Genomic DNA, 13914 nt, shown 5'->3' on the forward strand with positions numbered 1-13914 from the left:
GGCTAATCATATTTAATCCGGGTTTCTTCATAGCCTAATGACAAATGATGGTAGAGCAGAATAGAAGTGTTCACGCAGCCTATTTTCTCTGGTCTTCATAATAAAACTACATTGTTGGTTTCTTAAAAAGTAACTCACATAAGGTGTTTCTAGTTTGCATTTACACAGCTAAAAGGCAGAAGAGCTAAGGCCTGAACTCAAAATTATTCCAGGAAATTATGCAAACTGAGAGCTAAAAAGAAGAGAGTTATAACTTTAGAAAGATCACAACCAAAGTCAGAGTATCCAAGCATGAAAAATGTCATGGACCGAGAATGTAGACTGAGTCACCTTTGCTCTCATATCAGCATGCCTGCAGTGCCTTCCTTATGGCTGAACACTGAATCCTGAGGGAGAGTTTCTCTTTCCTCCCAAAATACTTCACTAAACCAGAAACTTCCTAAAGAGACATAACTTAGCATGTGTTTCAGTATAAGAATTTCAGGGTTTAAATTTCTAAGAGGTATAAATTTCTAGGAGGACATTTACTAGATCTATAAATTTACTAGCTCAGTACCAGACTTGATCAAGCTTTTTAACTTCTGCAAGTTTCCTTATTATCACATTTAAGGGGTGATTCACATTAGATTAATGTACATAATTTCTATAAAATTGTAATCTGGCACGTAGTAGATAGTAGACATTAAACTAATGTCATTCCCTTTCCTTCTGTGCTTCCCATTTTAATTTCATCTTCATCACTTCTCAACTGAATGAATATAAGCAAGTCATTGATTTCTCTGAGGCTTTTTCATTGTAAGCAGTATGCCAATGGTACTTATATAATAGGTTATTTGGTGATTATATGAGATGATGCATGCATTGTTGAGCAGAAGACCATCAATTGTAAGCAACCTCTAAATTGTATGCTATCATCATCATCATTAGTAGCATTTTTTCTTTCTAACTATTTAAAACCTTTGTTATATGGTAATATCACAGTGAAAATTATCAGGGATAACATAAGAATGCATACCTAATAAAATGAATATTAAAATAATATATCCTATTGTTCATAATTTAGGATGTTCTATTTCTTCAATTCTATTTACATTACTATTCAAAATCATTTTATATTGCAATTTCTGGATACTGCCACATGGATTTTCAATGACTGTTCTTAAAAGCTGACATTGAAATGTTTGAGTGACCTCAAGTTCCCAGAGACCTACAAATGGTGTCTTTATAGGAATCAGACATATTACCTATCAGTGATCAGGGGAAACCCAGCATCATTTTTACTGTTATCAAAAACTACTAGATGGTGAGGTTTTTCACCAATGGCTTGCATTTTCTTAATTGCAGACTATTTCTTTTTTATTCACTGTTCTTGTTAATTTCATTTTCTTTTCCCCATAGGTTATTAGGGCACAGGTGGTATTCAATCACATGAACAAATTCTTTAGCGGTGATTTGTGAGATTTTGGTGCACTCATCACTGCACCCTGTTTGTAGTCTTTGATCCCTCACTTCCCCCTCACCCTTCCCCCCAAGTCCCCAAAGTCCACTGTATCATTCTTATGCCTTTGTATCCTCGTAGCTTAGCTCCCATGTATCAGTGAAAACATACAATATTTGGTTTTCAATTTCTGAGTTACTTCACTTAGAATAATAGTTTCCAATCACATCCAGGTTACTTCAAATGGTGTTAATTCCTTCCTTTTTATGGCTGAGTAGTATTCCATTGTGTATGTGTGTGTATATATATACACATATATATGTGTATATATATATGCCACAGTATTTACATACACAGTAGTATTCCACTGTGTGTATATATATATATACCACAGTTTTCTTAACCACTTGTTGATTGATGGGCATTTGGGTTGGTTCCATAATTTTGCAGTAGTGAATTGTGTGCTATAAACATGCTTGCACAAGTATCTTTTTCATATAATGACTTATTTTCCTGAGTAGATACCCAGTAGTGGGAATGATGGAAAATGGTAGATCTACTTTTAGTTAGTTATTTAAGGAATCACCACTCTGTTTTCCACAGTGGCTGTACTAGCTTACATTCCTACCAGCAGCATGGAAGTATTCCTTGATCACTGCATCTATGCCAACACCTACTGTTTATTGGCTTTTTGATTATGGCCATTCTTGCAGGAGTAGGTGGTGTGGCATCATGATTTTGATTTACATTTCCCTGATCATTAGTGATATTGAGCATTTTTTCATGTTTGTTGGCCATTTTTATATGTTCTTTGAGAATTGTCTATTCATGTCCTTAGCCCACTTTTTGATGGAATTTTTTTCTAATCTACGAGTTCATCATAGATTCTGGATATTAGTTCTTTGTCAGATGTATAGATTATGAAGATTTTCTTCCAATCTCTAAGTTTACTCTGCCAACTCTTCCTTTTGCCATGCAAATGCTTTAGTTTAATTAAGTCCCAACTATTTATCTCTGTTTTTATTGCATTTGCTTTTGGGTTCTTTGTCATGAGATCCTTGCCTAAGCAAATGTCAAGAATGGTTTTTCCAATGTAATCCTCTAGAATTTTTATAGTTTCATGTATTAAAGTTTTAATCCATTTTGAGTAGATTTTTATATAAGGTGAGAGACAAATACGGTTTTATTCTCATATATATGGCTAACCAATTATCCCAGCACCATTTGTTGAAAAGAATGTCCTTTCCCCACCTTATATTTTTGTTTGCTTTGTCAAAGATCAGCTGGCTGTAAGTATTTGCATTTATTTCTGGGTTCTCTATTATGTTTCATTGGTCTATGTGCCTATTTTTATACCAGTACCATCCTGTTTTGGTGACTATGGCCTTATAATTTGAAATCAGGTTGTGCGATGCCTCCAGATTTGTTTCTTTTGCTTAGTCTTAGTTTGGCTATACAGGCTATTTTTTGGTTCCCTATGAATTTTAGAATTGCTTTTTCTAATTCTATGAAGAATTGTAATGTTGGGGTTCAGGGGCTCAGGGGCTCAGGGGCTCAGGAGAGCCCTCAGTTCCCCTGAGAGGAACCTTCTCCAAGTTCTTGGTCTATTACTCCCCAAGAATGGGAGAGGAGACAATGTCGCAGTGTGCAGTAAATGCCAGACCCAAAAGTGCTTGTAGAAAGTGATTTATTTATGTAGAGAGAGAAAAAGGAGAAGGAGAGAGAAAGAAACAGCTAACTCTCACACTGAATGAGAGAAAGAAAAGCTTCTCTCACACTGAGTGAGAAGGGTTCCCAGAGGGAGAAAACCAGAGGAGGAAATCTCTCCTCACACCGAGTGAGAGAATCCAGAAAGATGGAATCCAGGAGAGGAAAGACAGCTTCCACACTGAGTGGAAGGGAAGGGAGAGAGAGAGGGAGTTTAGGAGGGGAAGACAGGCTTCCACGAGAGTGTGGAAGGGGACTCCAGAGGGGAAATCCAGGAGAGAGAAAGATGGCTTCCATGAAGGGAGTGTTCATGGAAGGGGACCCAAACATGGATTCTGAAGGGGTGTGGAAGAAGGGGACTTTTAACCTGGGTGGAACCCCCACATTCTCTAAGACCTCTGGCCAATGAAAGGAGTTTCTTAGCACTTCCACTGGAGTGATTGACTTTTTGATTCTTCTTGCACCCTTGAAAATTAAAACAGAGAGCATTAAATCTCCTGGATGGACAGAGATGGGAGCGGGGCATGGCACTGGAAAGTTCTTGCTCTTAAAAGTACTTCCCCTTGTGGACCCGGAAAGAGAACACATTCCCTCAGAATGATGGTGGTATTTTGATGAAGATTGTGTTGATTTTGTAGACTGCTGTTAGCAGTATGGTCATTTTCACAATATTTATTCTATCTATGAGCATGGGATATGTTTCCATTCAACTGTGTCATCTATGATTTCTTTTAGCAGTGTTCTGTAGTTTTCCTTGTAGAAGTCTTTGCCTTTTTGTTTGGTATATTCTTAAGTATTTTATTTTATTTTTTGCAGCTATTGTAAAAGGGGTTGCATCCTTGATTTGATTCTCCACTTGGTCAGTGTTGGTATATAGAAGAGCTGTTGATTTGTGTACAGTAATCCACTATCTGGAAACTTTACTGAATTATTTTATCAGTTCTAGGAGCTCTCTGGAGGAGTCTTTAGGGTTTTCAAGGTAAACGATAATATCATCAGCAAACAGTGACAGTTTGACCTTCTCTTCACCAATTTGGATGCCCCTTTATTTCTTTCTCTTGTCTGATTGCTCTGGCTAAGGCTTCCAGTACTATGTGGAAGAAGAGGGGTGAGAGTGGGCATCGTTTTCTTGTTCAAGTTGTCAGAGGGAATGCTTTCAACTTTACCCCATTCAGTATTATATTGGCTGTGGCTTTGCCATAGATGGCTTTTATTACGTTGAAGTATAGCCATTGTATGCCAATTTTGCTGAGAGTTTTAATCATAAAAGGATACTGGGTTTGCCAAATGCTTGTTCTGCATCTATTGAGATTATCATGTGATTTTTGTCTTTCATTCTCTTTATGTGGTGTATCCCATTTATTGACTTATCTATGTTAAACCAGTTCTTCATCCCTGGTATAAAAGCAACTTGATCATGGTGGCTTATCTTTTTGGTATGTTGTTGGATTTTGTTAGCTAGTATTTTGTTAAGAATTTTAGTGTTTATGTTCCTCAAGGATATTGGTCTGTAGTTTTTTGTTTTTTGGTTTTATTTTTGGTTATGTCCTTTCCTGGTTTTGGTATTAGGGTGATGCTGAGTTCATAGAATGAATTAGGGTGGGTTCCCTTTTATTCTATCTTGTGGAATAGTGTCAAAAGGATTGTTACCAATTCTTCTTTGAATGTCTGGTAGAATTCTGCTGTGAATCCATCTGATCTGGATTTTTTTTGTTATTAATTTTTAAATTACTATTTCAATCTTGCTGCTTGTTATTGGTCTGTTTCAGGTATTTATTTCTTCCCGGTTTAAAATAGGTGGGTTGTATTTCTTCAGGAATTTATTCATCTCATCTAGGTTTTCTTGTTTATGTGCATCTAGGTTTTCTTGTTTATGTTCATAGTAGCCTTGAATAATCTTTTGTATTTCAGTGGTGTCAGTTGTAATATCTCTTGTTTCATTTCTTAGTGAGGTTATTTGGATTTTCTTTCTTCTTTTCTTAGTTTATCTTGTTTTTATTCTATCAATTTTATTTATCTTTCCAAAGAACCAGCTTTTTGTTTCATTTGTCTTTTGCATTGGTTTTCTTTTTGTTTGTTTCAGTTTCATTTAGTCCTGCTCTGATCTTGGTTATTTTCTTTCTTCTTCTGGGTTTGGCTTTGGTTTGTTCTGGTTTCTATAGTTCCTTTAGATGTGACCTTAGAGTATCAGTTCATACTCTTTCAGTCTTTTTGATGTAGACATTTAGGGCTATGAACTTCCGTTTTAGCACTGCCTTTGCTGTATTCCAGAGGTTTTGATAGGTTGTGTCATCATTGTTGTTCAGGTCAAAGAATTTTTAATTTTCATCTTGGTTTCATTTTGGACCCAATGCTCATTCAGGAACATATTATTTAATTTCCATGTATTTTCACAGTTTTGAAGGTTCCTTTTGGAGTTGATTTCCAGTTTTTTTCCACTGTGGTCTGAGCGTGTTCAATATAATTTTAATTTTCTTAAACTTATTGTGACTCATTTTATGACCTGTCATATGGTTTATCTTGGAGAAAGTTCCATGTGCTATTGAACAGAATGTGTATTCTGCAGATGTTGAATAAAATGTTTTGTATATCTCTGTTAAGTCTATTTATTCCAAGGTATAGTTTAAATTCATTGTTTCTTGGTTGACATTCTCCCTTGATGACTTTACTAGTACTGTCAGTGGAGTATTGAAGTCCCCCACTATTATTGTATTGCTGTCTCTCTCATTTCTTAGGCCTATCAGTAATGATTTTAAATTTGGGAACTCCAGTGTTAGGTGCATATATATTTAGGATTGTGATATTTTCTGTTTGGACAAGCCTGTTTACCATCATATAATGTCCCATTTTGACTCTTTTAACGGCTGTTGCTTTGAAGTTATTTTGTCTGATATAACAATAGCTACCCCTGCTTGTTTTCTGTACCATTTGCATAAAATGCCTTTTTCTACCACTTTACTTTAAGTTTATATGAGTCCTTATGTGTTAGGCAAGTCTCCTGAAGACAGCAGACAGTTAGATGGTCAGTGAGTTGTTTCTTTTTTCTTTTCTTTTTTTTTTTCGAGATGGAGTCTTGCTCTGTCACCCAGGCTAGAGTGCAGTGGTGCAATCGCAGCTCACTGCAAATTTCGCTTCCTGGCTTCAAGTGATTCTCCTATCTCAGCCTCCTGAATAGCCGGTATTATAGGCACATGTCACCACACCCAGCTAATTTTTGTATTTTTAGTAGAGACAGGGTTTCTTCCTGTTGGCCAGGCTGGTTCGGAACTCCTGACCTCATGTGATCCACCCACCTCAGCCTCCCAAAGTGCTGGGATTACAGGTGTGAGCCACCATGCCCAGCCAGTTCTTATTCATTCTGTAGTTCTGTATTTTTTAAGTGGAGCTTTAGGCCATTTACAGTCAATGTTAGTACTCAGATGTGAGGTATCATTTCACTAATTGTGCTATTTGTTGCCTAGGTACTTGTTTTTTTTTTTTTTTGCTTTTTAAATTGTATTTTTGTTTTGTGGGTCCTGTGTGATTTGTGCTTTAAAGAGGTTCTGTTTTTATGTGTTTCCAGAATTTGTTTCAAGATTTAGCACTCCTTTTAGCAGTTGTTATAATGGTGGCTTGGTAGCGGCGAAGTTGCTTAGCATTTATTTGTCTGAAAAGACTGTATCTTTCCTTTATGTATGATGCTTAGTTTCACTGGATAAAAATATCACATAAAATGAGAGTTTTGGCTCTTTATTTACGTTCCAGAAAATACTTGCATTTATTAGGAATTAATTGGTCATTGAAAACTAGGTAAAAGCCATCATTAAAATTTTATTTTGGAATTTGGGGAAATGGATGCCTTTTAGTACAATAAAATTCCAAATGTATTGGTCTATTCAAGTATTATATTTCTTATTGCAAAAATTTTGGAATTTTATTCTAATCTAAGGACTATTGTATAAACTTTCAAATTTATCAGTGGACAGTTGCTTATAATACTTTGAATTGTGAATGTGGCCTATTTCTTCCTTTTATTTGACATTTTAACATTTGAGTCTTTTATTCAAATTTTGTCATAATCTTTTCTCTTTAGCATAATCTTTCCAAAGAACGAAGGATTTAGGGGATTTTTGTTTCTTTCATAGTTTATTGGTTTTTGTTTTATAATTCTCTCTTTCCTTAGTACACCGAGTTTGACCTTTTGCTTGTTAACCAACTTCTTGAATTAGTGTAATTTATCTTTTATTTACCTGAAAATACATTTAAAGCTATTAGTTATCTGCTAAGTATTACTTTGATAGGTTTGATTTTCATTATTATTATAATAATGTGTTTGATTATTTCTCATTAATCCAATGATTATTAAAAAAAAATTTTTTTTTGAGAGGGAATTTCAGTCTTATTTCCCAGGCTGGAGTGCAATGGCACAATCTCAGCTCACTGCAACCTCCATCTCCTGGGTTCAAGCAATTCTCCTGCCTCAGCTTCCCAGGCAGCTGTTTACAGGCATGTGCCATCACGCCCAGCTAATTTTGTATTTTTAGTAAAGATGAGGTTTGTCCATCTTGGTCAGGCTGGTCTCGAACTCCTGACCTCAGGTGATCAGCCCACCTAGGCCTCCCAAAATGTTGAATTTATAGACGTGAGCCACCGTGCATGGCCTAGAAAATATTTTTAAACAAGACATTATTTGACCACCTATAAAAATTATTTTTAATTTAATTAAAATAGAGTTTAATAACATATGTGCTGTTAATATTTTTGAATTTATAGAACTTCATTTATGTATTGTACATACTTTATTTGTATAACATTTCTGTAAATTTCCTGGGGGTGGTAAAAAAGTATAAGCAGTTTGTTGGAGATTAATCTCTATATACTAATAGTTTAAAACTATCAATTGTAGAGCATCAAGATAGGTGTGCATGCAGATATTCCTGGAGGGTTGAATACCCAGGAATGTCATGGAAGCTCCATGCCCCTTCTCCTATACTTCACCTTACCCAACTCCTCTGCGTACATTTTAATTGCCTTTATAATGAACCAGTAACTGTAGATGTTTCCTTGAGCTCTGTAAGCCACTCCAGAAAACTGTGACCCTAAGGAAAAACTCTAACAGCATTGAAGAATGAGCTCTCAGGTGTGACCAGAATAATTAAAGATTTTAATGATCATTGAATGCATTTCCCTATTCTTGTTAATTTTTATGGCTTAACTTGTCCTGAAACATAATTAGTCTAAAGCAAGAGTTAGCTTCAAGCTTTGAATCTCATTAAAAATAAAGAATTGCTATGTTCTTTAAATCTTATTCACAGTAAATACAATGTATTTTCTTTTTCTGAGAATTATTTCATAACTATCTATAAGAATGCTTACTGTTTTAGGGATGTTAAAATCTGTTGGGATTCTAAACAAATGGCCTAAAATGCTAATGATTTTAAATGTTCAAAATATATTTTACGTCTTCAATATTTAAGTATTGCATTCTTAAGTTTTTCTGTCCTTGTTTAATATTTAATAATTATAGTCTTGACATGGTAATGTATTTTCATTATACTTTAATTAAAGTTAATTGTTAACTATGAACAACATGTGCAGTACCAATATATGAAGATTTGGGGTAAATAATAGTATCAGTAAAAGAACAGGTTATTAACATAAGTAATATGGCTTTTAGTAGTTCAAGACATAACTAAAGACAAATCTGTACAAAGCAAAATTTTCTGGGGCGAATAAAGTGCTTTTGTAGAGAAGTATGTAAAAGCTATTTTGCAGGGGATACACTGTTACTCTGAATAAATGCTTAATCTTGAATGGGGTCAGGTTCTACTTGGTGTAAATCAAAAAGTATCTGAGACAGATCTCAGTCAATTTCAAAGCTTGTTTTGCCAAGGTTAAGGAAACATTCCCATGACACAGTTGACACAGTCTCAGGAGGACCTGAGAACATGTGCCTGTGGTAGTCAGACTACAGCTTGATTTTATATGTTTTAGGGAGACAGAAGACATCAGTGAATACATATATGATGTATACTGGGGGTCGGGCGCGGTGGTTCACGCCTGTAATCCCAGCACTTTGGGAGGCCGAGGCGGGTGGATCACGAGGTCAAGAGATCGAGACCATCCTGGTCAACATGGTGAAACCCCGTCTCTACTAAAAATACAAAAATTAGCTGGGCATGGTGGCACATGCCTGTAATCCCAGCTACTCAGGAGGCTGAGGCAGGAGAATTGCCTGAATCCAGGAGGCGGAGGTTGTGGTGAGCCGAGAATGCACCATTGCACTCCAGCCTGGGTAACACGAGGGAAACTCCGTCTCAAAAAAAAAAAAAAGATGTACATCGGTTCAGTCTAGAAAGGCAGGACAACTTGAAGTGGTGGGAGCCAGTAGGGTGGCAGGATATACAGCTTCCAGGCCATAGGTGATTTCAAAGGTTTTCTGATTGGCAATTGGCAAAGATTTTCTGATTGGCAATCAGTTATCTAAGACCTGGAATCAGTAGTAGGGAGTGTCTTGGTTAAGAAAAGTGGTTGTGTTATGAGACCAAGGTTTTTATTATGTAGATGAAGGCTCCAGGTAGCAGATTTAAGAGCAAGTAGATTATTTTATGGTCTCTGTTTTAAATTCCCATCATGGCCTGAACTTGTTTCAGGTTAACTTTCAAATGCCACTAGCTGAGTAGAGGAGTCCATTCAGTTGGTTAGGAGGACTTAGAATTTTACTTTTGAGTTACAGTGGTGATAGCTTGGTTTTTCAATCAACTTAAACTATCTACCTAATGGGACAACGAGGACTGGTGTTTCGGGGTTACTGTTGGTATCTCAAAATTCAAGCTTAATTAGAAAATTAATATGGCTAAAATACTAGACATGTTAATTTTCAAGGTGCTCTTTCTGTATTGTCTTCTTTTGCCATAAAAATTGTCTGGTTTGTGTTTTGAGTAACAACTGAGGAAATGGTAATGCCTGGACACCTATATAGGCCTGAAAGTAAAAAGTGTTAATAGGTGTTGTAAGACTTCTGATGGACACTATGGAAAGCCAAGCCCAGGAGTCAGATGTGATGAGGCTGGTAGGTGGTACTGGAACTATTGCAACTCTTGAAGATGTCAGAAAGAGGAATCCATGGATTTTCATTCTTGTAGTCCTCAAGTTAAATGACTCAGCTAGCTTTCCATTGGACTGGTTCTTTCTATTTCTGTGACAACTGACTTCCTCTGCATATTGTTTATGCAACACTTGACTTATCACAGCCTTAACAATACCTTATGACTTCCTTAATCTGTCTTAGCTGAGAACTAGCTGGGTTTCTCTGGAGGTTCCCAGTTCAGATCTCCCAAGAGAAATTCAACAGCCCAGATTTTATTTTAAAGTTAGAATTATTTAGTTATTCTTTACCCTGGACTTTTCATATCCTGTGTATTAGTCTGTTCTTACATTGTTATAAAGAAATACCTGAGACTGGGTAATATATAAAGAAAAAAGGTTTAATTGACTCATGGTTCCACAGGCTATATGGAAAGCATGGCTGGAGAGGCCTCAGGGAGCTTCCACTCATGGTAGAAGGCAAAGCTGGTGCATGCATCTTCACACGGCCAGAGCTGGAGGAAGAGAGAGAGGGGGAGAGGTGCTACACACTTTTAAACAACCATATCTCACAATAACTCTATTATGAGAACACTAGGATGGTGGTAAACCATTTGAAACCACCCCATGAGTCAATCACCTGCTACCAGGCCCCACTTCCAGCATTAAGGATTATATTTCAACATGAGATTAGGGTGGGAACACAGACCCAAGACATATCCAGTAACTGGGAAATGATGATAATGGAAAAATCATTAAAAGGATGGTTGCTAATGCCAGAGCTGCATCCAAGCTGTGGTCCACTTACCTCTGGGCTTCAGGCTGCAGACACCTGTAGACTGCTCTCTGAGAGAAAAATCTATCTCATTTAAACAATCGTATTTAGGGATATGTCAATTATAGTACCTTAGTCTTCATCTTGATTAATTTAGTAATTGTTTACCTTCAAATGTGGTTACTACCATAACAAATTCACTAGCTACAATGAATTAATTAGTTTTACATAAAATAAACATGAGTAAATCTCATAAAGTTGAGTTTCTCATAATTTAGCCAAACTTTAACATAACATACAGTATTTATTTTTTATAAGAGCATATGCAATTTTAAAAATGTTTAAAAATATGCACGAGGCAGATATGTAACTTCTGTATAGTGGTTACCTTGAGTGAGAAGACAGGAAGAAAGGAAGTTAGCTGAAGCTTTAATAATAAGTAAATTAAAATAAATAATATATTATTTATAAAATGGCCTGAAGAAAATTGGACAAAACATTTATATCTGTTTAATGTTTAGGGTTAGTCCCATAGGCATTTTGCTTATTTCTTCGTGTCCTTCATGTTTGAAATGTTTCAGAACTAAATATTTTTTATAGTTGTGTCTATGGTAAACATTAACCTTCCTCCTAAATTTGGTTTCCAACCCAATAACTCGGTCTATCTTCAGAGATCTCCTCGATCATGAGTACCTTTTATCATTTTAGGAAACTTCTAAGACTATATTGTTTAATGCATGAGGCATTAGAAATATGACTAATCCAAACTGAGATATACTATAAGTGTAAAACACACATTGGAATCTAAAGAAATATAACACAAAAGAATGTAAATTATATCATGAATAATCTATTACATGACCAAATGATAATTTAAATATATTGAATTAAGTATATTAGAAAAATTAAATTTACCTTGTGGGTGGATCATGAGGTCCAGAGATCGAGACCATCCTGGCCAACATAGTGAAACTCCGTCTCTACTAAAAAACAAAAATTAGCTGAGTGTGGTGACACATGCCTGTAGTTCCAGCTACTCAGGAGGCTGAGGCAGGAAAATTGCTTGAGCCCAGGAGGTGGAGGTTGCAGTGAGCCAAGATTATATCACTGCACTCCAGCCTGGCACCTGGTGACAGAGCAAGACTGTGTCTCAAAAAAACAAAATGTGACTACAAGAAAACTATAAATTGGATAAATTAAATGTTTTATCCACTACCATACAGCTATTTTCCTATTATAGGTAACCCCCAGTGACTATAAAGTCTCAGTGACTAGTGTACTCTCAGCAATTATAAAGACTATAAATTCTTTACAAGTCTGGACCTCTTTCTATACTCGGGGCAGATAATGCTATTTTTAGGAGATACAGTTAGAATAAGTGTCATAAGGTGACAGGTCCTGATGATATTGTGTTTAGAAGGAAACATCATGATGTCTTCGGTAGCCTATTCTTAATGTCCCATAGTTTTGAGGTAAGTGACATTATTATGCAATTGCTCTCAAACGTGGCCACAGGTCATAATTACATGGAGTGTTTTAGAAATAGAGATTCCTAGGCTCAACTCTAGAGTCAAATTTTTTTTTTTTTTTTTAAAGGAACCACACTTTCAAAAGGAAATTAGGTTTATCTGGGTAAGAGAATCGTAGTTATAAAGTGTAGGGTTTCTCAATTAAAAAAAATAGTTTGTTAAATGAAAAAAAGGATATTTTATATAATCAATGAATATATGTAGAATTTAGTAATGAAGGTTTTGATTAAGGAATGGTGGAATTATTTGTTCTTTTTCAATATTTGTCAATAAATATTTCTCAAAATAGTGAAAAAATTATGAAAGCCATGGTAATGAGTTTGAAATGTATCTACATAATAGTCTATTCATTTTCAGATTAATTTTTTAAAGACTGAAGTTGAAAGAAAGAGCAAAATGATCCGAGACCTCCAGAATGAGGTAAGATTTATTATATCTTAGATACATTTTACATAAATCAAAAAATGCACATAAGTGAACATATAAATTTGCCACAAGTTTAAAGTATTAAACACATGCAAATTTGATTTTCAATTTTAGACTAATATAGAGAAACTGTTAGGCTAAGAATTTCAAAAAGTGGTTAATCCTTACATTTATATATATTTGATAATTTACAGATATTATACATATTTGATAATAAACTTCTCTAGTTCATTTTTCTTTCTAACTGTATTTTGCTTAGCTGATATTAAAAATCAATTTTCATTTAATAAATTTACATATTTGTTTAATAAATGACATTACAGGCACTGAAGAAGAAAGTTAGATAGAAATTGGATGCATGTTAAAAAGGGCCAATCTAGAATGAAAAATGTGTTTAAGGATAATCTCAAAATAATATAAATTTAAATATAAACAAGTTGTAATCATTTTCATGATAGCCTTTTAAATGTAAGAATCCTATTAAGTACTGCATTCATTTTTCTCTTTTGATTTATTTATCTTGTTATACAGCTACTTTATTTTCTGTAATTTCTCTATTACCTGTTTCCACCTTTTAATTTCCTTTTTATTAAATGCAATTAGTTAAGACCATTGAGCCATGACTAATTCATGATAACTCTTCCTTGATCAATCTCACTAATTATGGCTTATTTTGAATCTTTAGTCAATCTCCATAGCCTTTATTAATCAATCTTGCTTGCTTACTTCCTTTTTTCCTTCTTTTTTCCCTTCTGCTCTCCCTACCTTCCTCTTTTTTGACCTAATTCCCTCCTTCACTTGTTTTCTTTTTTCCTTTCTTCTTTTTTTCTCCTTCTCTCCATCCCTTCCTTCCTTCTTTTTTAATTTATTAAGACATTTACACAGCAAACAAACTTTATTTTTCTTAATTGACTTCCTCCTTGATATAAAAGTTAAAAGACTTTATAAATGCTTTGGTATAACTATTTGGAATC

At 35.1% G+C, this 13914-nt stretch overlaps 1 protein-coding gene across 7 annotated transcripts in view; it reads left to right on the plus strand.

Moving 5' to 3' along the window:
• The window catches only part of LUZP2 (leucine zipper protein 2), a 580317-nt gene that overhangs the window by 264210 nt on the left and 302193 nt on the right, over nucleotides 1-13914 (plus strand). For 5 of the 7 annotated variants that reach the window (XR_013522908.1, XM_078339266.1, XM_078339267.1 and 2 more), the window contains exon 5: nucleotides 12872-12934. The exons of the other annotated variants lie outside the window; for them this stretch is intronic. Coding sequence is in view for 4 of the 5 variants with exons in the window: in XM_078339266.1 (XP_078195392.1) it covers nucleotides 12872-12934 (63 nt within the window). In the remaining variant the exon portion in view is untranslated. The remainder of the gene's footprint in view (nucleotides 1-12871; nucleotides 12935-13914) is intronic. 7 annotated transcript variants of the gene reach the window in all.

Source organism: Callithrix jacchus, chromosome 10 (assembly GCF_049354715.1).
Source record: "Callithrix jacchus isolate 240 chromosome 10, calJac240_pri, whole genome shotgun sequence".
Classification (NCBI taxonomy): Eukaryota; Metazoa; Chordata; class Mammalia; order Primates; family Cebidae; genus Callithrix; species Callithrix jacchus.